Genomic DNA, 26,491 nt, shown 5'->3' on the forward strand with positions numbered 1-26,491 from the left:
GAGAATCTTAAAAGCTGTAAGAGGAAAACAACTTGTTACATACAAGGGAACTATTATAAGAGTATCGGCTGATTTTCAGCAGAAACTTTGCAGGCCAGAAGGAAATGGCATGATATATTCAAAGTGCTAAAAGAAAAAAACTTCCAACCAAGAATACTCTATGCCCAGAAAAGTTGTCCTTCAGAGTTGAAGGAGAGAGAAAGTTTTTCAGACAAGCAAAAGCTAAAGGAGTTCATCATCACTAAACCAGCACTACAAGAAATGTTAAAGGGACTTCTTTAAGTTGAAAAGAAAGGGCACTAATTAGTAACAGAAAAACATATGAAACTATAAATCTCAATGGTAAAGGTATATATATATATATATATATATATATATATGGTAAAATTTAGAATAATCGAATGTTGTAAAGGTGGTAGATTAATCACTTATAAAGCTAGTATGAAGGTTAAAAGACAAAAGTAGTAAAAATAACTATAACTACAATAATTAGTTAAGGGGTACAGTACAGTATGTAAAGATAAGGAGTAAAGTATGACAGGAAAAACAGAAAATGAAGTGGGGGGAGATTGAAAATGTAGACCTTTAGAACGTGTTCAAACTTAAGTTGTAATCAACTTAAAATAGACTGTTATAAGTTGTTATATGTAAGCCTCATGGTAATCACAAAGCAAAACCCATGGTAGATATACAAAAGAGAAAGTACTCTAACCATACCACTAAAGAAAATTATCAAATCACAAAGGAAGAGAGCAAGAGAAGAAGAAAGGAACAGAGAAACTACAACACAGTCAGAAAATAATTAACAAAATGGCAATGTGTGTGTGTGTGTGTATAATTACTTTAAATGGAAATGGACTAAATGCTCCAATCAAAATGCATAGAATGGCTGAAGATGTATTTTTAAGTAAAAAAAACAAAACAGGTTTCAGAGCAGTATAGGTAGATGCATAGCTGTATTTTTGTTCCTCTCCAAAGAGAAAAGAAACACATGCACACATACACACACAAATGTATACACATACACACATCTGTGTATAAATGTATAGAAAAATCTGGAAGGACACACAATGCTTACTTTGGGTGGGAGAGAGGAGTGTTATGGGTTGAATTGTGTCTCTCCCAAATTCATATGGAGTCCTAATCTCTTTCCTCAGAATGTGAACTTATTTGGGGATAGGTCTTTACAGAGATAATCAAGTTAAAATTAGCTATTAGAGTGGACCTTAATCCAGTATGACTGATATCCTTATACACAGGGGAAATTTGGACACAGAGATACACAGAGAAGTTGATGTGAACAGTCCTAGCAAACTAGTAAAAGGAGACACACCTTTTTAAACTTCTGTGGTGTATGACATTTTTATGACTATGTATATTACTTTTATAATAATCAGAGCCCTCCCCCAAAACTGGGGAAAAAAAATAAGAGGGCAAGACACAATGAGAGGAAAAAGGTAGAAGGCATGACTCTCACGTGACTGGCTTTATTCCTCCTTTATAAATTTACAGAGCCTGTCTCCTCCTACCCTCCACCCTCTATCCCACCTCCGCCCTGGTCCCAACACTGCCCTTTAGGAGGTCAGCTTGCCTGGAAGGAACCGCTAACATTGGTGGCTGCTCTAGCTGAGGAGATGGCAGGGCCCTGATTTGCAAGGTCACAACTGGTATCTGGTGGTGCAAGATGTCACCAGGGTCCTCTCCCTTCATTCCACCCATCTGGTTCGGGCCTAAACAAACAGAGGAAGTGTGATGTTTCTAACCAGCTAACCCCACAAATCAGAAAGCCCAACAGGCCTGCAATCAGAGTGCCTGCAAGCAGCCGGCACACTTTTACAAGCTCTGGCCCCTTGTTCACATGGATGGCACTGTGACAGCCTGTTTGAAAGCCACGCTCAAATAACAAACCACCCTGAATCCCTGGGAAACAGAACTCTTGTGACAACACTTTGTCCCCTGGGAAGATCTCCTGATTTTCTGGGGGGCACCCACCGTTAAGGGGGAGTGGTAACTAGCAACGGGAGAGCAGCAGGGAGAAACAGAGGCCCAGGAGATGAGGCCACTGACTCACACCCCAAAGGCCACAGAAGCGGGGCTGGAGGTTGAGGAAGGCAGCTCTGCAAGGCAGGTTGTGTGCACTGGCTCCTGAGGCATCAGCCAGCCCTGTGCCCTTCTGCAGCCTCTCAAGGGCTGTGAGGGGATCTGGGAGGGCCAGCAAGGCAGCAAAACCTAATTTAGAATTGCAGAGAGGTTCAGGAAAAGAAATCTCAACACACATGTTTTGTAGGTCTACATACTCACAACATAACCACAAGGGCTTCAGCCTCCTGTACTTCAAAAGATGCTGTCCTCTCCGGTTCTTGGTGTTTCCTAGGGTCCCAGAATAGAGGAGGAACTGAGAAAGGAAGGAGCATTTTGAAGCACCTCCTGAGTGCTGAAAATTTTCTTCTGTGACCCTTAAAGGACTCCACACTCTATTTCCTCCAAGGGATTGTCACTGTAACATTTGAGTATCCAAAGATCCCATTTGGAACTGAAAGTGGGCCAAATATCACTAAAATCCAACCGCTCTGAGGAGACCAAGGATCTTGCAGTTTTAACAATTGTGTTCTGTGAGAAACTATCTTCCAAACTCCACACACACACACACACACACACACACACACACACACACATATTCCCTTAAGGTTCAGCAGGAACCAGTGGGAAACAACCCAGAGGAAGTACAGCGGCTCCCTCTGTGGAGCACGCATGGGGGAAGCCAGGCCGAGGAAGCAGGGGTGTTCCCTGGGCGGTGATACAGCATTCTTTTCACTTGAGGCATCCGAGCCCAAGGAGCTGCAGTCTCCCCTGGGGAATATGACATAACCAGAGGCGGGAAGGGCCTCAAAAACAGACCGGTGTCCACACATCCTCCTCGAAAGGAAACCCCTTCCCATCCTGTGTGCGAGAGCTCCCACGTCCGCAGAGGCTCGAATGCCACCCTGTCTCCAGACAAACATCCCAAAGCCAGCGATCTGATAGGATGTGTTTATATTTACATGGTACATTTTAAAGCAATGGCTACATTGGTCATACATATTAGAAACCATAAAAAAAAGTTAAGAACTAAAATGTACATCATACACTTGTATATATATTTTTTACACAGAGGTAAAAAGGCTTATTATAAAAAAATCAATACAACGGGGTTTTTAGTATACAGGTAAAGAATGAATTATGCTTCAGGCACTTTAATTTGTTAATGTGAGCAAATAGCTTGGTGGTTTTTTGGGGGGGGGGGTTCGGGGAAAGCTTCCAAACAGAAAATCTTTTGGTTAATGTTTTTGTTACCACAGATACAAAAATAAAATCTGAATAATTTCTCTTAGATGGTTGACATCAGTATGGCAAAGCTGACTGGGAAAATACTACACCCTGTTCGGCTGCAGTGTGGCAATTAGAGAGAGACGTATTTACATAAATGTCCCCATGGCTGTCCTTGTGCCTTCTTCACAAACCAAAAAGGATACGTGGAGTAAGATTCACTAGCGTTAACTCTTCAAAGGGGTGGAAAAGGACAAGGGGTAAAAGAAGATAGAAACAGATAATGAATAAACAGAGAGGGCAAACAGAAGCAGCTGGGATAGGTGTATTCTTACTGAAATAAATAGGGACGCTTGAACTGAGGTCTAATAAAACATACATTAGTGTTGTGCTTTGTAGAGAGGAGACCTTGAGAAAGACCCTGAGAAAATGCCTCAGGACGGGGGAGAAGATGGTCTTTCGACAGCATTTGGAGGCTGGCTGAAGGTTTCTAGATGCTCTCCAGACTGAGAAGTGGCTCTTTTCTTGCATCACCAGATTAACAGCTGTCTGCTCCTTTCCCAAACTGGAAGACCCAAACCAGTCACTTCGACAAAGGAAAACGTCTACCAACAAACTCATAAGCACACTGGGTATTTACATCGATGATCTGATAAAGAAATGCAAAGGGCTCTCAGGTGAGCTGAAAACATTCCCAGGAAGGTAAGCGTGGCTAGCACTTTCCCAATATGATTGGCAGACTAGAAAAAAAGTCTCTTTCCTTGGAGACTGATGTCCTGTGTGCAGTTGAGAAGGGATGGGGGGAGTGGGGAGAGAGGAATGAGGCCATGCACTCAGCAATAATCACAGGAAGATCATGGCGGGAAGAAGAGCCAGCGCTGACAAGCCTGTCCCCTATGGTCTCCACGGCGTTCTGATTGTACTATGCTAGGTACAGGTAACCACTCTTCACTTTTCTTCTTTCTGCAGTAACATTTGGCTATTCCTTGCAATATATTAGAAAAATACTCTTTTCCAGCTAATTAGAAGCCTCCTACGTGGCAAGGCGACAGGTGGACCCAGCCTGCTGATCTAACCATCCGTGCACCCAAAGTGGCAAGTTTGGGTCTGCAGGAGAAAGACACTTAGGCATCGGAAGGGTTTTTACATATGGCCTTGTTTTTTCCGAGTGTAAACGAAGAATTTGGTGACGTGAAACTGAGTCCAAAATGAAAACAAAAACACAAACCCATGAACAAAATGCAACCCACCACTCTTCAAATTGATGACTTTTAAAATTTCCCCCAGTTAATAGAAAATAGCCACTGGGGGGAAAAAAGCTCCCGTAAGTTTTATTTACAACCTTTAGCGTTTTTCAACTGGACCGTGTTTGGGAGAACACTGGTTTGGTTTGAAGAGACTATTTGGTTTGCAAAACAATGAGCAAAATTTCTTACTTCATTAGCGGTTTCTTCTGATATTGCTAAATTTTTACAAGTGGTGGTGACATAATTTTAAAAAGTTCTTCTTTAGGGGTAACCAGGGAGGCTCGGAGAAACCTGGAATCCCCTTTCTAGCCCTGGTCTGAGAGGATGCGATGCAGTTTAAAGAATTTTCCTGATTCTCGCAAGTTCATCTGAAGTTAAGGCTCAGTTCTCAGTCATTTTACGAGACAGTGTTTTGCATCAGTGAGTAACTGACCGACTTTTTTCGGGGGAGGGGTGTGGAGACAGAAGATGATGATGGGCTCAAGATAGAAACTGCAGCTTACATGGGAAGTTTGGCTTTAGAAAAGTTAAAGCGATCTCGTTTTGTGGTAGAAGTTTGTTAACTAGCTCACCTCCTATACATAATAACTGACTGCAGGTTAAAATACATCTGGCAGGGTTTCATCATTCTGACATCCCATTTCCACAGGAACCTGAGGAAGCAAGCTCGTTAGCCACAGGCAATCTCAACCAAGAGAAAGATGGTCTTCGGAGCTCCTGGAAAAACCAACGACAAAACCCACCAAAAAATCAGCAGTTCCCACTGAAGGCGCCTTGGAACTGGAAGAGGTGGGTAGGAAGGACATGAAATCAACACCTGTATGATGAGACGGTTAGCTTGATTACAGATTGTTAATAATACATGAGGGTCTAGGCGGCGGCGGTTCCTTGCCTTAGAACACTGTGTGCGTGCACGTGGGTGAGACTGATGCAGGGGTGCAGAGTCCACCGGGCAGGTTCCCCAGGCTGGAACAGCGCCTTGGGTACCCGGGAGCGGGCAGAGATGAGAGGATGGAGAAGACAAGTCCCCTTGGGGCTGTGGATGGAGGGCGGTGGGGAGGGAAACCGAGTCACACAGCTGCTTTGTGCTTCCCGCCGCAGCACCTGCACATCACGCCGCAGTCGTAGCAGGCCCGCAGGGGCAGGTAACAGCACATACAGGGGGCCAAGAACGACAAGGCGATAAGGGCCATCCACCGGAGGCAAAACTTCTCGTCGCTAGTATCGCACGAGCACGGGTCTGTATAGTCCCCCTCGGGGTCCGACATACAGTGATAGAGCATGCTGTCCGCACACCACATACAGCTCACCCGGCGGATGCAAGTTCTCACGGAGTCGGGCGCGTCCTGACAGTGGCCCCTCCGGTTCTCCTCGTGGTTGAACATGTCGCGGCAGTACTCACACCGAGAGCGCTCCCCGTCCTCCTTCCGCCGCCGGGACTTGCCCCGGGAGGGCTGGGTCTTGATCACGCTGCCTCCGCGCCCTTTAGGGTCCTCGCCGAGGCCAAAGTCTGAGGAGTCCACGTAGGGGTAGTTGTAGTCGTGCTTGGGGACCTCGCCCTTGGCGAAGCGCACGTAGGAGTCCGCGTCCTCCGAGGGGTCCAGGTATTTGCCCCTCACCGGCGCGTGCCGGTAATCCTCGTAGCCCGTCATCCAGATCTTCTCCCGGGGGTTGATGCGCACGATCTCCTCGTCGTCGTCCGGGAAGCTCACCTGGCGGTAGGGCCTTGGCATCGGCTGCCCCAGGAAAAAGGAGGCGTTACTTCATAGCAGTGGCAAAACAAACCTCCGATATGCATCTTTCACCTTGGCAAAGGCATTGCTTTAAGGACCTGACCCATCCTGTACTTACTGAACAGCTTGTGGGTCAAAGATGTATTTCAAATTGTGAGTCCCAATCCCTTCCTGGGTCAGGAAGTCAATTTAATGGGTGGAGACCAGCATTTCCCCCCCTTTTTGTTGCAGTATTACCATATATGGGGAGGGGGAAGTATACACAACGTTAAGAGTAAAGTGAATTTTCAGAAGCTGGGCATGCCCAGATCAGAAAGCAGAACTTGAGGCCTCCCTAGAATATCCTCAACCTCCCTTCTGTGACCCCCCACCCCTAAGGTAAGGAACAGTGACCCCTATCCTGATTTCTAACAGCTTAGATTAGTTTCACCTGTTTTTGTACGGCATGCTCTCTTTTTAAAGACTGGTTTCTTTTTTTTCAGAGAAACAGAACACTGGAGTGCACTGCATGTTACAAAGGTAAGTACCCTTGTTATCTTTGTGTACATAACATGTGCCTACTGGGCCATGATATGCAACGCATGTCTCACTGTGGGTCATGTGCAAAACAGCAAACTATGAGGCTCACAAGTACCTTGTAATGTGGCTGGGAAGATAAGATGTTGAGATATGCAAAGGGTAAGAGTACAGGCTCCAGAGGCCAACTGTGTTTGAATCCTGCCAGGATCTCACAGGTGGTGAGCAGCAGAGCTGAATCTGAGCCCAGGATGGCCCAACCCAGGGACACACCCTCTAGCCTTCAAACCCAACCTGCATCCCTTAGGGAGGAATAGTCATCTCTGCAGGTTGTCCTGCTACAGTTTGCATCAGTGCCTTGTCCAGAGGAGCAGGTGCTGAATACATAGTTATTGAGTTGATGCAGGTAAGCCTGCCTTGCACAGGGCATCCCAGTTGTGGCAAACAGATTTTCCACCTTCAACGCCCTTTGAGCATGAAGGCTTTTTAAGGGATGAGGAGCATGGCTCTGAGCAAACCCACTGGAGTGGAATTCGGACCATGAAATTTACCAGCAAGTCGCTAAGCCTCAGACTTGGTTTCCAACTGCATAGGGCTACTGAAAGAATGAAGAGAAAGAATCTGTGTGGTGTCAGCGTAGGGCCAGTCACACAGGATGTGCTGGGTACCTGTTGCCAATATTGTCATTATAATATTGTCCTAGAATTTATCACACAGTAATTAGCTTTACTCATCACTTCTCACCAGACTGTGAGCTCCTTGAGGGCAAGGGCCACGTCTCACAGGCTTTGATTTGCCCTAATTCCTGCCAGATTTCTTGATGTCAGAGTTTCCCCAACTTTGGAAAATCATAATCCTTCATTATTTCAAAACAAATCTTGGGAGCTGACACAGACTTTGCTAATAATTTATTTTGCAAAGTAAGGAGAGTCAAAAAGTCAATTCCCATCTACTGCTACCATAAAGTGATTTTAAAAAAGAACTTTTAATGCCAAAAATATTAGGAAGCACACACAGTAAAATGGATTTTGAAAAAGAGAGTCATATAAATCTATGTTATAAAACCTCGGTGCCTCGTGCTTTTTCTCTTTTCAAAGCAGACTGGTGGCCACATCACCCACATGGGCACCAGTCCACACCCCACAGTTTGAGAACCTGCTCTGAAAAACAGCCGCTTGGTAAATATTTGTTGAATTACTGAATTCCAGCTACAGCTCCCCAAGCAAGCCTGGGCCTGCAGCCCGCGATGCCAGGGCGCTCAAGCCAAGTGTACAGTATTCTGTGGTCCCAATCGCAGTTCTGTGCTTTCACACAAAGCCAGGAGGCCCTTTGGACACAGGAATGCATAGTGTTAGCGTATGCTAACGCATAGTATGCTACCAGGAGGTAGCACAGTGTCGTGTGAGCAGAGACCTGCATTTGAATCTTGTTCCAACAGGGACTCTATCTCCCTAAGCCTCAGCCTCCCCATTTCTCAACTGGGGATGCGGAGGACCTGCCTGTGGGTGATTTGTGAGGATTAAAGGAGATAAAGCACATGAAGGGCTTGGCGAGGTGCCCGGCACACAGAAAACTCTGCGTTGAGGGTGAGTCGCCTGCACCACCTCCAATATGGGGGCAGAGGTACTAAGTAGCAGCAAAGAAGAGGCCTGGGCTCTGGCACGTGGCTGAACGCCAGGGGAAAGAGGCCGTTCCAGGATCAGGAGCCGTCCACCCCGTGACCTCCGAGGAACAAGACCGCCACTCACCTGTTCGAGGTGATAGTGGTCCGTGGGGTATGGGTCGTGGAGGTGGCCCAGGGTATAAATCCTCCGGTGCTCACAGGACGTGGGGGAGGAGACTGTGCGAGGAGGTTGTTCCCTCTTCTGAGACGAATTAGAAGAACTGTCTGTAGCTGTCTGTGTAGGAGGAGGTAGCCGTGAGTTAATTAAAAAAACCAAAAACCAAACCCGCACAAAAACCTAACACACCGTCTACGCACACTGGTGGCGTCTCGCTGGACTCCCCAGAATCTTGAGTTTATCCTGGCTATGGGAGGCTGGAGGACCCCTGAAGGGCCAGGTTGTTTAAATACAGCGGGCAGAGAAACCCAGCCACAGACCCTGGAAAGCTGGGTTTGTTTTCTCAAACTGTGGGAGCAGTGACCGGCTTTGGGGAAGGGCTCACCGCACCAGGCCTCCTGCTGGTGCGCTCCAGCTGGGATCAAGAATGGTCACCTGTTTGTGGCCCTGGCTGCGAGGTCCTCGGGTAAGCAGAGGAGATGCAAACAAGCAACAATCAAACCCATATGTTCCTTTGTGGGGCTAATCCCAGCCTGGGGACGTCTCAGAGATGAAGGATACCTCAGGGGTATCATGGGTACTGGCTTTCCAGGAAGAAATTTTGTAATCTTTGGCTCGGAGGCAAGCCTGGGGGTCACCATCTCTGGAGAGTGAAAGCAGAGCTGTTTTCCCAGTAGAGGCGACAAGTTCAGATTGGAGCCTCCATGATGGTGTCTTAGGAAGGTGATCAGCTATCAGAATGGACTGTGGCTGTGGACAGAGCACAGGCCCCCTTCGCTTCCCTGTATGCCCACCACCTAAGTGCTTCATGCTCCCTGGTGACCCCAGGTGATGGTCACTCTCCACATCCCTGGGGCCCAGGAGCCACATGCTCATAAAGGCTTTTGTCAAGTATGCTCATAAAGGCTTTTGTCAAGTGCAGCTGGCAACTGCCTTTAAGACCAGGGCCCCTCAGAATTCTCACTACACCTGTACTTCCTTAGAGTGATGGACCCCCCCTTTTTTCCCACAAGTAAATGAAAAGATTTTCCTTGATATCTAGGTGTCATATTTCTGGTAAATATCTAGGAACTCCTTGGCTGTTGCTTCTCACTCTTATATTCCCCTTATCGTATTTGCTTATTTATCTCCTTTTATTTTCCTGTTTTTTGTTCATGTCATAGATCCTCCAGAGAGCAAGGTAAGGTTAAAACAAAGAGACTTATAAAAGTTATTCCCCCCCATTTATAAAGTAATAAATGCTTAGAAAAATGGGAGTACACGTATCCAGGAAAAAGAAAAGACACCCGTATTTCCATTATGCAGCACAACTGACGTTAATTTTTAAAACCTGGTGGACATGTGCAGCATGTCTTTGGAAACCCAACCCTCCTGGATTTTTCTTTGATTCTGTTTGGTTCATGTGATGCAGGGCTGATGCTGTTTCCAGTCCCACAATCCAGTGACTAATTCAGATGTGGACACACACACAGTCCTCCCTGAGGTAATACAGAGAGATTTCTGATGAAGAGGTAAGAAAAGATGCTGTCTGTCTCTATCTCTGAAGTTAAGAGCTAAGGGTCCTGTAAGCCTGGAATCCTGGTGAGGCGGCAGGGAAAGAAACTATGCGAGGATGAAGTGAGGCAAAACCAAGGGAAGAAGGCCCCCGCAGACACCACTTGAGCTTCTGGATCCAGCCAAGCCTGAATCCTGATCCACCCTAAGATGTCCCGAAGATAAGAGCCAATTCCCTTTGATAATTTAACCCAGAATGCATTGGGTTCGTCCCTTGGGTGCACCTTTCCCCCATTCCGGATTCCTTCTCTGTGGCAGCCTTCCACCTGCATCACATTCCTGGCCTCTCTCTCGCCTCACTCCTCTGCAGCAGGTGGAATGGAACAGGGTGTCCAGAGCCTGCTACTTACTTCCCTCCTCTACCTCTTGGGAGCCACCCAACTGGCAAATTGCATGCGCTGGCAACCATTCTTGGGACTGTGCGGTCTACTTGGAGGTCGAGGGCCCACCCCACTGTGGGGAGGGTGTGGAGACCCAGCACACATGTGCCTGGTAGGGCAGGTCTATCTAATCCTGGGGTCCATTCCTGGAATGTCCACTTCCCACAGGTGTAAGCCAGCACTAACATCATCAGTAAAGACAGGTCTCCTATCATTTTTTCTCAATTGGTTCAGAACTCAGATAGGGAAGAGTTGCTATTTACCCCTCAAATCCCAGTAACTGAAAGAGACCAGACTGATACACAAGAATTTTTACTTTCTTCCAAACTCTGGTCTGTTCTCCAACTCTCACCCACCCTTTCCTTATGTCTTTGGAGATCCTGCCTCCCTCTTTTAACACACCGGTGGTTGTAAGCTGACAGTAAGACAAAGCAAACAACCCATAACGTCTCACATTATGTGAGGGCTTATGATGTGTCAGGCCCTGGCTACATGTGAACACCACTGCAGGCAAAATATTGTCTCCACATCACACACAGGAAAACAGAGACTCGGAGGAATTCGGGATCCTGCCGACCGGTGGCAGGCAACCACTGGCAGAGCTGGACTGAAATGCAGACCCTGCCCGCCAAGCCCGGTGGGATCTCAACGCACCACATCGCTGCTTCGCAAGCCCAGGAGAGCCCATGCCAGTGCCTGCTTTGTGTTAATCTTGGTGAGATTAATACGAGTACAACTATTCAAAGTAAGACGGTGCGCCCTGACTCATACAAACTCAGGAGAAAAGGGGATGGTGCCTCAGAATACAAAGGTTTCTACAGATCTCAATAAATACTTTCTGAATGAGTAGATAAGGGCCCTTCAGTATGACTCAAATCTCAAGGGTTAAACTCTTATCCAACACCCATGGGCCAGGCACGTCTTAGGTTAGAAGCTACCCTCGTATTAAACACTGTAATACGCACTCGCCATTTAGTTCTTGGAAACTCAGTTAACACATCTGTCGCCTGGGGTTAGTCACCTGAATCCACCCTGTTTTCTGTGACCTGTGTCCAGGTTAACAATGTAGGGAAAGTCATTCTGAGAAACGAGGCACACCCGGTATTTCCTAGTACTCCTCAGCCAATCAATCAGACTCTCCCTTCTGATGCTCCCACCTTTCCTCCCCAGCCCGGACCAGCCTCTTCCCACTGTAAGGTGCAAAGTTTCCTGGACAATTTTCTGACAATTCAGAGAACGTAAGACTGAGAAAGGCCTTTCTAATTCTCCTAATCTGATGACAAATCTGTACAGAGGAGCGGGGAAGCCAGAAGGCTGAGGCGTGCCCCCAGTTTACCGCCTCCTGCAGGGAGGTCCCAGCCCAGCCCACAGCCTCGCCCCGCCCGCCTGCTCTGGGCTTAGAGCACGCAGGAGAGGTTCCTTCGGAAGCTGAGGCTTCCCATCTCTGCTATCAGATAAATCTTGTCAAGAGGCTCAAGTGACCTACCAACAGAAGGAATGTACTATCGGTATCTCCAAGAGAGGCAAGAGGAAAAAACTTTTCATCACAAGTACCTCTGGACTGGTGCCCCCTTCTCTGCTCGTGGAGAAAAGCAGCCACTAGGCTGTGCACATCTGCACATCAACAAGCAAGATTCTAGAACATGCCTCTGTTACTTCTGTGCACAAGCTAATGACACCCAGCAACCTATCAATTCGAGAGCTTCACCTTCAACCTGGAAAGACTGGCTGCGTTTTCAGCTCGCCTTGCTGGTGGGGCAAGGGAATCTCAGAAGTGCTGCAGGTTTGAGCTCAAGAAGAACAAAAGCAGAGGTCCTCTGGGGACCTCAGGCTCCTTAGTGGGGTGGCTTCAGCGGCAGGCTTCCTGAGTCAGAGAGAGCAGGCAGAGCCAGGCTTTGATGCCACCCACTGTGAACAAGGCCAGACACTGCCACTGCGGCGCCACCCGCTTGTAGGAGGTCCTGTGTGACGTGAAGCAGTGCGCACAACCACTGTCACCTGCAAACGTACCCGCCAAAAACACTTGCCTCTGGGTTTGCGTTCGACTCCAGCTCAGTGTCAATGCTCTGTTAAAAAGATGTCCAATTAAGAAGGCTGTAACCTAACATGAGGCACTGAACAACAGAAATGCGATGGAATGTTAAAAGGCTGAAAAACAGGGTCTCAGCCCAGGCAGACTAGATTTGAATCAATTCTCTGCTAATTATAAGTTGTCTGATTTTGGTCAAGGTGACCTCTAACTCCAGTTTTCACATCTGCAAAATGGAACAAAAACTGTCCTCAGGGTTACTGCAAAAGCGAAATGAGATTAAGCATTTCCATTTTCTAAACAGTTACTACTGATTATATAGAAAAGTCACTGATCCTGCGATTGGGTCCCCTTGCTTAACTCATAAAACTTAAAATGCTTTATCCAGTGATTCTCTGGACTTTTCTAAGCAAATCCTGTCACCCACGAAAGATAGTCTGGTCTCCTTTCCAATATTTGTACCTTCTTTTTCTTGCCTTACTACATTTTGCCAGGGTTTCCAGCATGATATGGAAAAACAGAATGGCTCTGTTTGTCTTGAACCTAACTTTGGTGGGACTTCTAATGATCCTCTATTATATATAATGTTTCCAGATAACTGGAGTGATTATGAAGTTCCCAAAGTTTTGGACTTTCCTGGTGGTGCAGTGGTTAAGAATCCCCCTGCCAATGCAGGGGACACGGGTTCAAGCCCTGGTCCAGGAAGATCCCACATGCCGTGGAGCAACTAAGCCCGTGTGTCAAACTACTGAGCCTGAGCTCTAGAGCCTGTGAGCCGCAACTACTGAGCCCTCATGCCACAACTACTGAAGCCCATGCTCCTAGAGCCCATGCTCTGAAACAAGAGAAGCCACCACAGTGAGAAGCACGCGCACTGCAACGAAGAGTAGCCCCCGCTCGCCGCAACTAGAGAAAGCCCACGTGCGGCAACAAAGACCCAAAGCAGCCAAAAATAAATAAAATAAATAAATTTATAAAGTTCCAAAAGTTTCCTTGGATTCTAGATTGCTAAGAGTTTTCACCAAAAGATGTTGGATGTAGCCAGATGGTTTTTCTGTGTCTATTGAGATGACTACAGTCTTTCACCTTTGTTTTATTAATGTATGAATCAAACAGTTAAACTTTGCTAATATAAACCATCTTTGCATGCCTGGGATATGATCTACTCTACTGGTCTTTCATTACATTTGTTTTATAAATATTTGATGTGATTTGGTAATATTTTACTTTAAAACTTTACGTCTAGATTCATAAGTGAGTTTGGCCCCTGTTTTTCCTCTCCTTGAGCTCGTCTTGCTCATTTTTGCAGCAGTGTTAACGCTAGTCCTGTCAGCTGAGCTAGGCAGTTTGCTACCTTTTTCTATACTTTGGAACGATATCTATAACATGGGAGTTCTTTAAAAAAAAAAATTGAAGTACAGTTGATTTACAATATTGTGTTAGTTTCAGGTGTACAGCAAAGTGATTCAGACACATACATTTTTTCAGATTATTTTCCATTAGAGGTTATTATGAGATATTAAATATGGTTCCTTGTGCTATACAGTACATCCTTGTTGCGTATCTATTTTATGTATGGGAGTTACGTTTCTTAACCACCTAAATTTCGTCCCCCTTTTAAGGGGTATACCTTTGACTACATTTTCAATTTTTTCTGTGGTTATATTAAAACACGTATTTTGAGTAATAAGCTTTGCATGGCTTGGTCCTAAAGGCAGTAATCTGAGACAAGCGTTTAATAAGGAAGCACAGGAGGCTGAGACAAGAAAGGGAAGGGAGGTGGAAGCGAGAGTCAGAGGGTACTAACATGAAAGAGTGGGCCCCTCCAACCTTAATAAAATAGAGACACGACCAGCCTGATCAAGTCCACACTGGTAGGGAAAACACTGGAAGGCTGGCAACCAACCATTAATTTTCTTCTCCCTCTTGGGGATGAAGACAAATGGGATGGATGCCACCTCCAGAGAGGCAAGCAAACAAGTACAGCTGCTTGATCCTCTCTGTATCCCCAGGAGCACATGAGCTGATGTGAACATGCAGCTCGTAGAGCCAAGCCTTATCCGAGCAGCCATTTCTGGAGAGTGACAGGCCTATGTGTTCTGAATAAGGCATAGAAAACAAAGTGAAGAAACTGTTTAAGGAGCTAATCTGCGCCATCCAGGAATCATACAGAAACGTTAAGCAAAAATAGCACTACTCAGAGGGAACTGGGAAGCCTCGACTCCAGGCCAGGCTAGGCCACATGTCTTGGGCCAGTTGTTAACCTCTGTGGGCCTCAGTGTCCTCATGTGTAAAACAGGGAGTCGCCCTGGATGATCTCCAAGGTCTGTTTGAGTTCTAAAAGTTTTATGTGTAATCGTTCTGGCTTCCTCCTCAGAACATTACAGCGGAGTCTAAGACGACTGCTTAGTTGATTCAAGAGCCACAGGATGTATGCCAACTATACCTCAATGAAAAATATATAAAATAAGAAGTCATCACCATATTGGGGAAAAAGCTGCAGGATTAATTCAGACTGATAAAAGTAGAATTCTGCCCTGTCTTGTAGATGCTGCGGAATTTTTTTTTCTTGGCTGCGCCCTGTGGCTTGCAGGATCTTAGTTCCCCGACCAGGGATCGAACCTGGGCCCCCTGCAGTGGCAGTGCAGAGTCCTAACTACTGGACCGCCAGGGAATTCCTGATGTTTTGAATTTTTAAAGATGGCTAGCTAGTAGTTATGACCCCAATTTGTATTATTTTTACTGCAATCTACCACCAAAATAGATTTCAGCCACTGATACGACCAAAGCAATATTCAATATTCTTCCTGTTGCAGGGGCTTCCATTTTATTTTTTTAAAAAGCATGTATACACACATGCATTTATATATAAGTATATAGCATTCTTCTCAGCCTCGGGCTGGGAGATGAGACTGATCTCATGGAAGTCTGGGCATCTTCTGCCTCTCAGAAGACAGTAAACTGTGCTGGGCGTCAGGAGACTGCCGGCTCCAGTGGTTTGGTGCTGAGCTGTTGTTTCTAACTCTTCAGCAAAGCAAGCCTTTCCCCTCAGTAGCTGTTAGACCGGCAGGCCTATGGCTAATCCTTTTCCCTTTGGTAAACAGGAACTTGTCCCCCATTCTGTCAACAGGTCACACTGGCTCACCTGTCCTCAGGGCCTACATTGGTTCCAGGTGTCCTCTTTCAAAGAGGCAAGCAGAGCAGGAAATCTTTTATGGCTCCAGCTAGCAGGCAGTGTGGGTCTAAGAGGCTGCTGGTGAGGGGAAAGGAGATGACTCTGTCCTAGACTCTAAGACAGTATTCTGTCCAGGACCCGGAGGATAGATAAAGTGGGCATTCTTCTACGGTGAAAAACAACAACAAAACCAAAATTCCCACACATTTAAAAAAAAGGGTCTTCCCTGGTGGCGCAGTGGTTAAGAATCTGTCTGCCAATGCAGGGGACACGGGTTCGAGCCCTGGTCCGGGAAGATCCTACATGCCGTGGAGCAACTAAACCCGCGCGCCACAACTACTGAAGCCTGCGTACTCTAGAGCCCATGCTCCGCAACAAGAGAAGCCACTGCAATGAGAAGCCTGCACACCACAAGGAAGAGTAGCCCCCGCTCGCCACAACTAGAGAAAGCCTGCGCGCAGCAACGAAGACCCAACGCAGCCAAAAATAAAAATAAATTAATAAATAAATTTATAGGAAAAAAAGTTTTATGTTTCTAAATTTTGAAATTAGGTGAAATTCTGACATGAAAGGAAAGGACTCTGATAAAGCCACAGCTTAGCTTCACTGGCAGGGCTGTGATCAGGAAGCGGGTTTCAGGTAACCTTGAACATGTACTCTGCATGAATTAATAAAATGGAAATAGTAGTATATTACTATCCACAGCTTAAAAAGATGAGATGATACATGTGTAAGTGAAGAAAGACACAAGTTGGTGGACTACCAAAATGCCTTTGGGCTTCCTGAAATTGAGAGCATTTCAAAGCTTTTGTTTGAACCTTAGACATTTAATTGCTTTAATTTAGCCACTGTAGGTATTACGTGTTGAATAAAAAGATCCTCCTCTTACTGTGCAATGTGAGCTTGATAATTACTGGCATTCAGAAGATAAAGCAGCTCCCACCCATCTTCTGAGAACTTCCATGCCACCCCATGCAGTGCTGGGTCTCAGCCAGCAGCATTAATGGGACGCCGCTCCCTGGTGTCATCCACAAAGCATAGCTGTCCTTCCCCCAAAACATTTTTGCTTTTCTTAACAAACCGCCATACATTAGTTTCACTAGTCAAACTCTGTAGACATAATTTACATTTTCAACCTATTTTCTCTTTTACTTATTCTCTCCCTGCACCACTCTATCCCACTCCCTTAATTCCAAGGGTAAAAACAACAGAAACTTTTTTTTTTTTTTTGCGGTACGTGGGCCTCTCACTGTTGTGTCCTCTCCCGCTGCGGAGCACAGGCTCCAGACGTGCAGGCTAAGCAGCCATGGCTCACGGGCCCAGCCGCTCCATGGCATGTGGGATCTTCCCGGACCGGGGCACGAACCCGTGTCCCCTGCATCGGCAGGCGGACCCTCAACCACTGCGCCACCAGGGAAGCCCAACAGAAACATTTTTGATCAACTGATCTTCTAAAATGAGACTGGGGGTCTCAGGCGGGCACAAGAGAACCCCATAGTGCCACTGAAGAAGTCAGTTGAGGTTTTAAGCCAATGTACTAGTTGAAAAGTCCATTATTTAGGCGGCTCTTTGGCAATGATGAGAATCTGGTATATTTCATATGCGAAATCTATTGAAACTTATTGAATAAATATTTCCTTTTCTTAAAGTTCTCTGAAAGGCAGCAAGCAGATTTGGGGTTTGCATTCTAGGTGAACAGTGTATGGAACTGAGCACAAGTTGCTTCACCTCTCTGAGCCTTGGGGACTTTATCTGCAGAAATGGAAGTGTCAATAAGTACCTCATGGTCAGTTGTGAGGACCAAATACAGTAACATACATGAAAGTGCAGGGCACAGTGCCAGGGATAGCTCCACACCACAGTGCCTTTCCTTCTCCTCCCCTTGGGCCAGCAAACAGTAACTCAAAGGAAATATTTCACCCTGGGAAGGTTTTGAGTCCAAAAGGATCAATGATCACAGCTAATTAATGGCAGAACCAACTTTAGACTCCTGGCCTCTCCCCAACCTCCAAACTCTGCACAAACAGGAGTCACATGCCACTTTACCTTTTAAAAACATCCCCTGTCTTAGAAAATCAGTGAACGAACCCCATTTATTACAAAACTGGTAGATTTGCCTTCAGTTTTAATGTGTGTTGGGGATGGATTAGGTGGAAAAAACTCTTCAAGAAAAGGAAAATTTTGTGGTATGCTGCAGTCTTCTGATTCTATAAGTGAAAGCTTGATATTTACAGAATTCCACAAATTCATTTTTTTCTACTTAATCAAGAATGAAAATAACCACAACTTGCAAAGACTCAAAAGCTCATCTAGGACAAGACAAATTACTGCTTCATACTTTGGTTTCAACCACATGTTCTAGCCACGCTTTAGAAAATACCTGAAGTGGACGGGAGGGGTTGGAGATGTCATTAGGAGCAACTGCTCTGAATAGCCAGAAAGTAATCAAATGCAGCTTGTGAGGAACAGGATATCAAGGGTTCAAGCATAGGGCACGACGAAGAACCACGTTTTCCAGTCTGGGCAAAAACATGGCTAAAATCTGACAGTGCTGTAAAAGACATGTTTCCTACGTGAAGGAGGACTGCCTACCTAAACAATGAAAGGATGATGAAACACCACAACATAAACAAAAAAAGAAAAAAAAAAAAGAAAGGCTGGTTAACATCTTTATTGGAGTATAATTGCTTTACGATGGTGTGTTAGTTTCTGCTTTATAACAAAGTGAATAAGCTATACATATACATATATCCCAACCAGCCTTTCTTAACTGGGTTCTAGGAGAGAATTCCGACCCACACAAAATGCTATGAATGACTCTTCTCGATTCTGCAAATGACGGTACACAGTTAGTCCTATTCTAGGTGCACAAGAGAGAAGTTAACTCGTTACATAGGATGGATGCTGTAAAGTGTGAGGGGTTCATTAGGAATCCCTATTGAGAAGTGCTGCCCAAATCCAGAAGCAATACTGAGGTGGGAGAATAAACCTTGGAGGTGGGAAAATAAATCAAAACCTTATAGGGACTTCCCTAGTGGTCCAGTGGCTAAGACTCTGCACTCCCAATGCAGGGGGCCCGGGTTCGATCCCTGGTCAGGGAACTAGATCCCACATGTCACAACTAAGTGTTCGCATGCCACAACTAAAGATCCCACATGCCGCGACTAAAAGATACTGCGTGCCGCAACTAAGACCCGGCAGAGCCAAATAAAGAAAAAAGAAAAAAAGAAAAAAAACCTCATATAGGGCCGGCCTTCCTATTGCTATTCTGGGGACTTCTAGGCTGTAACACACTCTCAGGCTCCAAGTCTGTCACATGAATGGGCCACACGGGGCACTGGTTACATATTTATTCTCTTATCTCTTCTCCCCTTTCCAACTTGGGTCCAGGAGAACCTAAAACATAACTCTTGCATAAGGTTGACATAAAAAATAGAGCTGAAATACCATACATATGATTATTCAACAAACGTAGAGCAAAACGGCAGTGGTGAACGGGGTAAGTGAGGAGAGGGTGTTCATTGCCCCTCCACTATGAACTGGCTGTGTCATCTTAGGCAAGTCGCCCATCTGACTTCACGACTTGTGTCTATAAAATGAGGCAAATCCTACTTTGTTTGCCAGAAGGAAGGAGGCTGGCTCAGCTGACATGAAAAAATCCCTTCCAATTCCAAGACCTAGAATTCTGAGGCGTTGGCACGTCTACAGCTATGCTCACCTCCTTGCAAGCCAAACATTTCCAGCTAACTCTTGTCAGGTCTCCTACCTTTAATGTGCCATTATTTCCATGGTGGACACACTGCTTCCTAACACTAGGCAGAAAAAAACAGCCGGAAGAAGAGCACCGAGAGCCACACAACTCAACCTCTGTTGAGTCTCTTCAATCTCTTTAAACCCCCAGATGCGGGAAATCAGGATTGCTGGATTCCTCCTCCTCCCTTGACCAACCCCCTCCCCGCCTTTTTGAGAAAACTCCCTCTTATTTTTTTCTTTCTTAAAAAAAAATCAATACGTGTATATCATTTAATATCTCAAGTAGCGATCTCACCCCTCCCCATCTCAGCTTCTCACTCCCCAGAGAAATAAATTCTTGTGGCTCTTTCTCCTTGTATTTCTCTCTCCATCTTTTTAAACAGCATCTTGTTAATACTACTCTTTCCTGCTTTGCAGCTTTGGATATTATTTAAGGCCTTCTTATTATGGAAGATGAAGACTTAGCTATTTTATACACCCCAAGCATCTTTCTATAAAGCAAATATTTCCCTAATCCCCCAGCTTTAGAGACAGAATCCAGCCACTCAGCACAATGACAGCTGAAGCGCCGACAGCACTTGACCACAGATTCTCGACGAGCCTGCTCTGGAAGTACGTGTACCCTGCAGCTGCATTCTCCCAAGATCGCATTAAAATTCTCCTTGTCTAGCTATGAAGATGCTACTAATATTTGTAAATGATTTTAGAGCTCTGCAGCAGTAAAGAAACCACCAGGTTTCAATGGATCCAATCCTACAAAATAAGAACTTGGAAAATTGTTCATTAAATGACTATAAAACCCAGAGCCTCTCTAGTTCTATATAGTCCCTGTACTCACTGCCTCCCCATCCCCGATGACCCCCCTTCCTTGTGGGCCCCAAACCCTCTGGGCCCAGAGTCTTCAACTGTAGGGCGCCAGGAGAATGTCAGTCCTAAGCTGGGGAGCAAAGCAACTCGGCCTCTCCGCGGAGCTACACTGTCCATCTCTCAAGGGCACGTGGGCCTCCTCCACAAGACACGCCGAGCACGTGTCTCCCCCACAAGACAAAAGCACAACAGAGGGATAGACTCTCGAGGGTCCTTCCATTCTGTCCCTCTCAAGGCTCCCCGGCTCTGGGGAGAGAAATGAAAAGCTGTCTGCCAGAGGCACGGATGAGAGCGGGCTGACTCTCAACAGGGCCCCCAAATGCCCGCCACAGAACACTAGCCTTTGTTGTCGTTGCTTTATACCCTCTCCATTACTCATCTTACAAATTTGTACCAAATGGCTCAGACACTGGAATTCCCTCCCACATCCATATTTAATGCTGGGCACACCCTGGCTACCTAGGGATTTGCGTGCACCTGGATGGATCACGGTACCTGAGGTCTCCCAGGGAGCAGAGAAGACCGTGAGGGGTGGAAGGCAACAAGGAACATGAAAAGCCAAAGGCTTAGAGCGGGTGATGATGCTTGGAGCTCTTCTCCTAGTTGTAGATGCGTCGGAAAACACAGCGAGAAAACTATGACATGAAGCTACTGAGAATCCCTCAAAATCACCCACCTTTAGATGGTCCCCCAGGATAGCAATAAAGCCAATGAGTAAAATATGAAACCCTATGATTGTTACATACTATACTGGGGTTCAGAGCAACCATTTATTGAGCACCTATGCAGCAAAGCTTTATAAGGTTGTAGAGACTATCATGAGGACTAGAGACTATCATGAGGACTGCTTCTAATTAGATGAAGAGTCATTCATTCAGCAGTTAAAATACGAAAACCAAAAAAAGCAACAGGCTTTCAAGTAGCAAGAGAGAAATAAACAAGAGTACTATGGGATTTGAAAGAAGAGAGAACAATCACAGTCGGTTCAGGGAGAAATACTAAGACACCTAGATGGATCAATAGCCCAAGACTCAGAAAATCAGAGCAGTGGCTAATCTGGAGTCTCTGGTGGTGGCTCCATCAGGAAAGATGTGGACACACCAGGCTGGTGGCAGGAGAGGCGTGGGATGACTGCCGAGGCAATGTGTTGGCGACTGGCAAGACGCATGGGCAGAGGATGTGTGTATGTGTCTGCACACGCGTGTACACATGCTAAGCTGGATGCTAATTACCATCCTGAGAAGTCAGGGGGACAGGCTGGTTTAGGGGCTGAGAGTCAGGAAAGTATAAGACAGCCCAGGCTTGGCGAGCACCCAAGCCCAACAACTTCTCCACGGTGGATATGGGGGTGCCCCTTCCTCCACTTCATCCCCCAACGTGGAACGTGCATCCATATATTGTCCAGTGTCCTATCTTCCTCCCGGTCCCAAGGAATCCCCTGAAAAGAGGGAAACCCCTGGTTCCAGCAGCAGAAACAAAAGATCTACTCCCGGTTCCTCAAGTTATGCCTCTAAAGGATTTCTCCCACATACACTGTTCTCTTAGAAAATTCTCATTCTGGCTCATCATAAGCTGTAAGAGGGTCTATCACCATTTATACTCTTTCTATAATAAATGAGTTCCAAGTTCTAAACATCTGTCTTACCAATGTAAGTTTTAGAACGCAACAAACCTTGGGAAGCTATAGGCTACACAGGAGTTAACGCAGCTGCTCTCTTCCATGGCTCCAGCTTTCAGAAATCTCCCCGATTTCTTAGGACAAAATGTCTCACAACAGGGAGCTCGTGAACAAACAGGAAACCTGGCGCATTAGCCCCTGACGACACTCCCATCCTTACATGGGATGTTGCTAATAGTCAACGGCTTAATGACTGGGCTTGTCTTGGGGAAGGGAGGCCTATTAATAGGCCCCTGTTTGTAAACAAGTGGAATGAAGGCAAGGATCACATACACCAGGGCCCATAGTGAATGCAATTAAGTCGCACTCCTCCTGCAGTGAGTTTCCGAGTGTCTGGAAGCAGCGGGGCTGTTTCTATACTTCCTTCCAGGCATTCGGCCTTACCCTAGAGCAGCACATTGATCCCCTGTGGATTAAAGGACAAAACCAGGAGGGATGCTGGCTTCCATCATCAGCCTGTTCCCTCTTGCCCTCTCCTGCTTCCATAAATCACTTCTGGCAGGTAGCTGGGAAGCAGCTGCGAATGACAGTTTTGCTCTGGAGCACAGGAAGCCACCTTTTAACCCGCCTGCTGTTGTTTGTCTCTCAAAACGTGACAAAGGAACAGATGTAAGCAACATGCCAACTGTCGAGAGGATCTGCTTGGAGCGCTATAGGAAGCCTGCTCAGAGCCACGTTACACCAGCCGCTGTGCGGAGGCACAACTGAGTTCATTTCCTGACATATCCCCCCCGTGCCCCCATCCCAAGCACTCTCTACTCACGTCAGGTCGGGGTCTGAAATGCTCAGGCAACTCAGTACATGCATCCCAGCTGCCACCTTCGCTCCCCGTCTCGAAGCCTGTTCCCAAACCCTGTTCCAATGCCACCGAGGTCCGGTCCAGCCTCAGCTCCCAGGGGTCTTTTCTGACCCCCACAACCCTCCTTGTAAAGGACCTTGGGCCAGAGCACTTTACAGTCTGTGCTGGCTTCTAAGCTTCTCACAGGCCCACCTCATCGCTGTCCAGATCACCCGGTTACCTCCATGAGGGCTGGAGCTGGGTTCACACACCTCTGTCTTCCCAAAGTAGTGTTTTTCAAATTACTAGTTGCAGGATGAGTGGGTCGGGAATCAAGTTTAAAGGGTTGCAACTAATATTTAAAATATTAAATACAAACACAGCTTATAAAAGATACTCTTGGGACAACTGAGGAATTATTGGGGAACTATTAGATGATATTATGAAATTCCTATTAATTTTCTTAGGTCCAGTAATGGTGTGGTATAGGAGAACGCCTTATTTTTACACGATGCATGCTCAGGTATTTAGAGGCAACTTACTTTCAACTGGATCAGCAGAAAAATTATGTGTGTGAGCCCGCATGTGTAAGTTCACACACACGCACAGATAAAGCAAATGGGGCAAAATGTTACAACTGTTGACTCTAGGTGTAGAATATACAGGTGTTCACTGTACTATTCTTTAAATTTTCCTGTATGCTTGAAAAGTTTCATAATAAAAAGCAGAAGAAAATAAAAAGGAAGAGAAAAGAATCACAATGCAGGGCATGAAATACAATCTGGTTTGGGATGTCTATGGATGTGTGTCCTAGGTTACAATTTAAATGTATTTCTTCCTGTGGGTCAAGGCCGAGACTTTGAAATGCTGCCCTACAGCTCCTGACGGCACCAAGCACACAGCAGGTGCACAGTGAACTGTTTGTTTAATTAACTTCTAAAAGCACAGAATTTTAGTGAAGGGGCAAGCTGAGAAATCATTTTGTCTCCAGTTACATCCATTAACTCAAGCTGTGTCAAAATATCCAAGCCATTTCCTGCCTTAGCACATTTGGCCCTAACCTCAACTCGGCCTTCAGGACTCTCTTATCAGATGTTTAATTACTCATCAGGAAGGCTACTCCCCTGCCCGGCACCCACCGCACAAGAGAGGTTGGGGGAGCTGGTTGTTAATGCAAGACTCTGAGAGTAGGGTGACCAGTTGTCCCAGTTTGCCTGGGATTGAAATATGTATTTTGCTGGACTAGGGACTGCCAGTGCTAAAACTAGGACAGTCCCAGGCAAACCAGGACGGCTAGTCACCTTAAGTGTGAAGGAAGACTGGGAGAGTGCCCTGGACAGCTCTAGGAGAGCTGATACTATGTGCCTTGTAGCATCACGGCAACATGAGGGACCAGGGAAAACCCGGGGCAGCAAGATTATGACAAGGCAGAGATCTCCCTGACAGCATCCCAACAGCAAATACCAAATTGCCAAGTGTCTCTCATGCCCCTAAACAGAACCTCTCTCTGATTATTCACCAACTCATCTGGAAAGCACAGGACAATGGGAACTTACTGTAAAAACGTCATCATCACCAAGCTCAGCCTCATTATGGATGGTGGAAGATGAGGTTGTTGAGCCTAAAAAGACACAAAAACCACAAAAAGGTGTTTCTAAAGAGGATAAGTCAAAGCCAATCACTTAAAAAAGTATATTTAAATAAACCACATCCTATTCCTTTCACATGTGAATCACCAGCAGAAATATGTTACCTGGGAATTAAATGCTTTTAATTTACCCTTCTTAATTGACTCTAGCCAACATGTTCCCTAAATGAACTTTGCCTACTGTTGTTCCCAAATCAATCCCTCAAACTCCCTCACTGGCCACTGGAGAACAAGTACACAGAGAGGCACCACAGAGGCCATGCATCATGACCGGACTCCACCAGTGACCCCCATGCCCCCACTGTGTAGTGGGAAAAGCAATGGATGGAGAACTCCAGGTTGGACGGGCCACCATCTCACTGCATAACTGGACTTAGAGGTCAGGGCTTTTCATTTACTCACGAGGGGATTTGACTAAGTAGCTAGTATGGTTGCTTCCTGTGCTGAAATTCAGACACTGTACTCTAAACCCCAGATTGTGGGAGCCACCTTCTAAGCTGATACCTGGGCAAAGAGGTTTTCTCTTGCAATACTAGGGTATCGATGAGTTTTCTTCGTTTTTGCGGGCCAACATTTAGGTTCATTTAGGCTCATGTCAGAAAACCCAGTTTATTCCATCAGGAAAAATAATGGTCATTTAGGGTTCAATTGGTTTATTTGTTCAACGCTTTCTTCATTCTGGCAGGCAAATTACTGTAACTTCCCCTTTTCCCTCCTAATACCACTCCGTAATGTGTGGATCAAATCAACTGACACTGTTAATGGCCAAAAGGAAAAACACACTTAAATTTGCATAAGTGATAGATCTACCAAAAGGTAAATTTAGTCTCTATCTTCTCCTTTTCTTCGTTAGGTCTTACAAAATGTACATTTGGAAAATATTTTGCTATTACATGAAACTGAAATCAAAAGACTTGCTCAGAAAGGAATGAGAAACATTTACATTTCCAAAGAGGGATCACAGGAGGAAAAACAAGTCCCACAATACCCTGTGTGCAATTCCTATTGATCTCTGAGGATTTTTCTCTATTATTTGAATTACTCTAGTCAATCAACGTTTAAGGCAAGTTTGATAGAACAGAGCTAGGTAGAGTGTCTACAGAGAAAAAAATTACAAGAGAATCAAATTCTGTGTGTAGCTTCAGTGACTAAGTACATGGACATACTGCTTCTACCAATAATACAGGATACTCTCTCTTCTAAACATTTAAAAGCTATGTTTAATAACAAGATTTTAAACATTTGCCACTTGTGTCAGATCTATGATGTGAACACTGGCTGTTACTCATTTTGGCCACCCTGGGATTGCAGTTCCCTGATTCGTGTTCCAGCCAGAAATGTCTCCCTGCTGATGTTAAGAGATTTTTCTTTTGAGATTTGCTTTTCTCTCTTCCCCCAAATCCGCAATGAAGAAAATGACTTCAGAACATATTTATTTCATATACAAATAAAACATGTATTCTTTTGTGATTAATCTCCCCAAATTCTGAATTTGGCTTTACCATGCCTTGCTTAATATTCCTTTATTCACAGGGCCCTGGCTATGGAACCTTGAACCCTTTGATTTGATAACTGAATGTGTCGAAGTGGAGAATTTGTATGTTTGGATTCTGTGGATTCTAGAAAAGCCCATGAGAACTCACTGCCTAAGAGCCTTCCAGGCCACGATTAAATGCAACACAGTGTTTACCAGCTGCTCACCCATGGACTAAGGAGTCACAGATCCCTTTGCCTTTTCAGTGGCAGACGTACCCCCTGGGCTCTCCTTACACAACAGTGGGAAGGCATGGAGACTTCTGGGCCCAGTAGAATCTATTCTCCACCTCTGGACCAAATCTGACCAAAGCTGTTTCTCAATAGTCAGGGAAAGGTAAAACACATCAAAAAGTCATTCACATGGAAGTCTAGAACTTGTCTTTTCAGAGCAGAGTGTAAAAACCAATTGGAATCGCTCTTTACTCTGAAACCCATCTCCTTTTCCCCTGCACTGTCACTTAAAGTTTTTTTCTCCTTGGATGTTCCTAAAGTTTTGGCCTCTACTGACCT

General features: G+C 45.7%; 1 protein-coding gene and 1 long non-coding RNA gene across 2 annotated transcripts in view; one reads left to right on the forward strand and one right to left on the reverse strand.

Annotated features, from left to right (window-relative positions):
• Positions 1 to 16,617, forward strand: part of LOC309815372 — a 62,806-nt gene extending 46,189 nt beyond the window's left edge. Inside the window, exons 2-6 of the long non-coding RNA XR_014295850.1 lie at positions 3,844 to 5,342; positions 6,769 to 6,805; positions 8,241 to 8,388; positions 9,995 to 11,232; positions 11,688 to 16,617. This is a non-coding gene — a long non-coding RNA (uncharacterized lncRNA). The remainder of the gene's footprint in view (positions 1 to 3,843; positions 5,343 to 6,768; positions 6,806 to 8,240; positions 8,389 to 9,994; positions 11,233 to 11,687) is intronic.
• The window catches only part of SPRED2 (sprouty related EVH1 domain containing 2), a 125,168-nt gene continuing 104,012 nt past the window's right edge, over positions 5,336 to 26,491 (reverse strand). Inside the window, exons 5-7 of the mRNA XM_082642132.1 lie at positions 24,354 to 24,418; positions 8,551 to 8,700; positions 5,336 to 6,289 (exon numbers count right to left, since the gene is read on the reverse strand). Coding sequence (XP_082498258.1) covers positions 5,624 to 6,289; positions 8,551 to 8,700; positions 24,354 to 24,418 — 881 coding nt within the window. The 3' untranslated portion in view covers positions 5,336 to 5,623. The remainder of the gene's footprint in view (positions 6,290 to 8,550; positions 8,701 to 24,353; positions 24,419 to 26,491) is intronic.

This window comes from Mesoplodon mirus (assembly GCF_964341445.2).
Source record: "Mesoplodon mirus genome assembly, chromosome: 14".
Lineage (NCBI taxonomy): Eukaryota > Metazoa > Chordata > Mammalia > Artiodactyla > Ziphiidae > Mesoplodon > Mesoplodon mirus.